Below are 2938 nucleotides of genomic sequence, written 5' to 3'. Positions count from 1 at the left end.
ACAAAGACACTTTAATATTTTTTTCCTTTTTTCTTTTATTAATTCATCTTTGAAACGAACGTTAGCACAATGTTTCTATTTAATGGCATTATGATTAGCATATGAAATGAAGTAATTACATCGCTCTAATTATAATTATCTATTGGATTAATATATAGTACTATTCGGATGGAAAAGGAAGTTGAAGGTGAATCATCTCGAGTAGCAATGCCACCTCCCAACACAGGGAAGCTGATAACCATTCTCGCTATCGATGGAGGAGGAATTAGAGGAATTATTCCGGGGGTTATTCTTGCATATCTTGAATCACAACTTCAGGTAATTAATTACCTACAATCATCACGACTTGTTGGCTATATATATGTATATTAATTCAATTTTGTTTGAAGGAATTGGATGGTGAGAATGCAAGAATTGCGGATTATTTTGACGTGATAGCAGGAACAAGCACGGGTGGCCTTGTAACAGCCATGTTAGCTGCACCAAACAAAGATAAACGCCCTCTTTATGCTGCCAAAGATATTACTCCTTTTTATATTGAGCACTCCCCCAAAATATTTCCTCAGATCAGGTTAAACCATGCTACCTAGCTATATATACATATCATTCTTAGCTTGATTTTTCTTTTTGGGGTAAGGGTGATTTAAGTGCAACTTGCGGGCAACTCGATTAGCTATTTCAGATACCTTCTACTTTCTATTAGTATAAGTATCAGACATAATTATGCAAACCAAGACTTGAACATATGGGAAAAAGTCAACTACGTACTAGCTAATCGTTTGTTTGAACGATATGCCCTTATAATTTTCATTCACTTAATTGACCATCAAATCACACCCTTAGATGCATATATATATCTTAATTTTTCTACCATAAAAAAAATTTAATTTTTCTTTTTTCGAATAATGGTGTAATATAGGCAATAATTTACCTTAACTATTCTATTGGATACCTGCTAAGGTAACCATGTGTCCGTGCCTACCAAGACTTTAGGCATATTGGTTTTGTCACGACAAGAGTTGTTACTAAAAGTCCTTTTTCACTAGCGACGTGGAAGTTGTGATTTCACTTTTTGTGATGAGTACATCACCACTAAATCCTTCACTTTAGTGGCGACTTGGCCAAAATTTGTGTTATAAAAAATACTTTTTTGTAGCGGAATTGTGGTGATAAGTGTTGCTGTATATGAGCATATCTTGTGGCGACTTTTAGTTGTCTTCACAAATAACCTTTAGTTATGAAGTACTAGCTACAACCCAATTATCGCTGTTTAGTAGCGACTTTTGGGGCATTATCAGCGACTTCTGTCTCCATAATAAGTCACAGTTGTTGTAGTAGTCCCAGCAGTTTTTTTTTGTCTTTGCTCACTTTTATAATTTTCACCTACCTCATTAACAGTTAATTAATTAGAGTATTAGACCACACTTAATTTACAATGAACGTATATCTTTTAATTTTGTGGGATTAGTTGTTGCAGTGGACTATTTGCTGGAGTCATAAATCTAACAAAAATGATGAACGGACCTAAATATGATGGGAAATATCTTCATGCACTTACAAAGAGACTTCTAGGAGGTACCAGGTTGCATGATACCTTAACTGCTGTCGTAATTCCAACTTTTGACATCAAAACACTTCAGCCAGTTATCTTCAGTTCATATGAGGTGTGACTTCTTTTGTGTAGAGATCAGATATACGTGAAATTAACAATTTGAAGAAAAAGACGAATAAATACTCAACTATTTTGTAGGCAAATTCGAAACCTGATTTGGATGCGGAACTGGCGGACATTTGCATTAGTACCTCTGCAGCGCCAACATTTCTACCTGCCTATTGTTTCAAGACCCAGGATGCTCAAAATAAAGACCGTGAATTCAACCTAATTGATGGTGGCGTGGCTGCTAATAACCCGGTAAATAGACAAAATACCACTACTTGATAATGATTGATCACTTTTTTTTATGTATGTGATCATGAATATATATTTTAGACATTGATCGCAATTGGTGAGGTGACGAAGCAAACATTGATGAAGCATGGAGACTTATTCCCTATCAAGCCTATGGATTATGGTCGTTTTCTAGTGATCTCACTGGGTACAGGCAATGCAAAAAATGAGGAAAAATACAATGCTAAAATGGCTGCGAAATGGGGATTACTTAGCTGGTTAACTCATGACAACTCCACACCAATCATAGAAGCTTTTAATCAAGCAAGCGCTGATATGGTTGACTATCACAACTTTGTGGTTTTCAAAGCTCTTCACTCAGACGATAAATACCTCCGAATCCAGGTGTACCTCGACCTTCAATTATATCTACATGCAGTATATGTATAACTTTATTTATTTAACCTATCAATGATCAATCGTACATTTATTTGATATGACCAGGATGACACTTTGACGGGGAACTTGGCCTCAGTTGACATATCGACTAAGGAAAACTTAGAAGGCCTCATCAAGGTAGGAGAAGAGTTACTGGACAAACCAACTTCCAAGATTAATTTAGACAAAGGAGTTTATGAAGCAGTTGAAAATGGAGGAACCAACAAGGAAGCTCTACGGAGGTACATGATTTGTCTATCGAATTTTCATTATTATATTAACGAGTACTGATCATTCTCTCGTTTTAAAATGTTGCAGGTTTGCAAAGAAACTTTCGGATGAGAGAAAATTCCGCCAGGCTAATGCCGGCCAGTAACCGGTTGGTCTAAATGATCGATAGTCATCCACTTTGTTGCTACAGCGTGAATGTATTAATTGTGTGCTTCAGTTTAATAACGTTCCTTCTTTCCCTTTATTTTTATGTCTTTATAATGTTGGTGGAATTAAAGCTGCATACCTTTTGTAGCATACCAGCAACATCTCCCTAAAATTTCCCACTTTTATGATTTATTTGGTCCTGTTTAATTTATAAGTATATAGTTAGTTCATCAA

At 35.7% G+C, this 2938-nt stretch overlaps 1 protein-coding gene across 2 annotated transcripts; it reads left to right on the top strand.

Moving 5' to 3' along the window:
* The first annotated feature begins 59 nt into the window (after positions 1-59).
* On the top strand, positions 60-2938 carry LOC102598764 (patatin-like protein 2). 2 transcript variants are annotated; one of them, XM_015313291.1, is made up of 7 exons: positions 60-318; positions 390-571; positions 1469-1664; positions 1751-1912; positions 1991-2293; positions 2393-2568; positions 2645-2938. In XM_015313291.1, the coding sequence occupies exons 1-7, from the start codon at positions 169-171 to the stop codon at positions 2700-2702; spliced, it is 1227 nt and encodes a 408-aa protein (XP_015168777.1). In that variant the 5' UTR covers positions 60-168; the 3' UTR covers positions 2703-2938. The 2 variants fall into 2 exon arrangements, with proteins under 2 accessions (XP_015168777.1, XP_006339914.1); XM_006339852.2 differs by having other exon boundaries at positions 61-318; positions 1478-1664.

Source organism: Solanum tuberosum, unplaced genomic scaffold (assembly GCF_000226075.1).
Source record: "Solanum tuberosum cultivar DM 1-3 516 R44 unplaced genomic scaffold, SolTub_3.0 scf00012, whole genome shotgun sequence".
NCBI lineage: Eukaryota > Viridiplantae > Streptophyta > Magnoliopsida > Solanales > Solanaceae > Solanum > Solanum tuberosum.
Note: the sequence above shows the minus strand (reverse complement) of the source record. Positions and strands in the feature narration are given on the sequence as shown.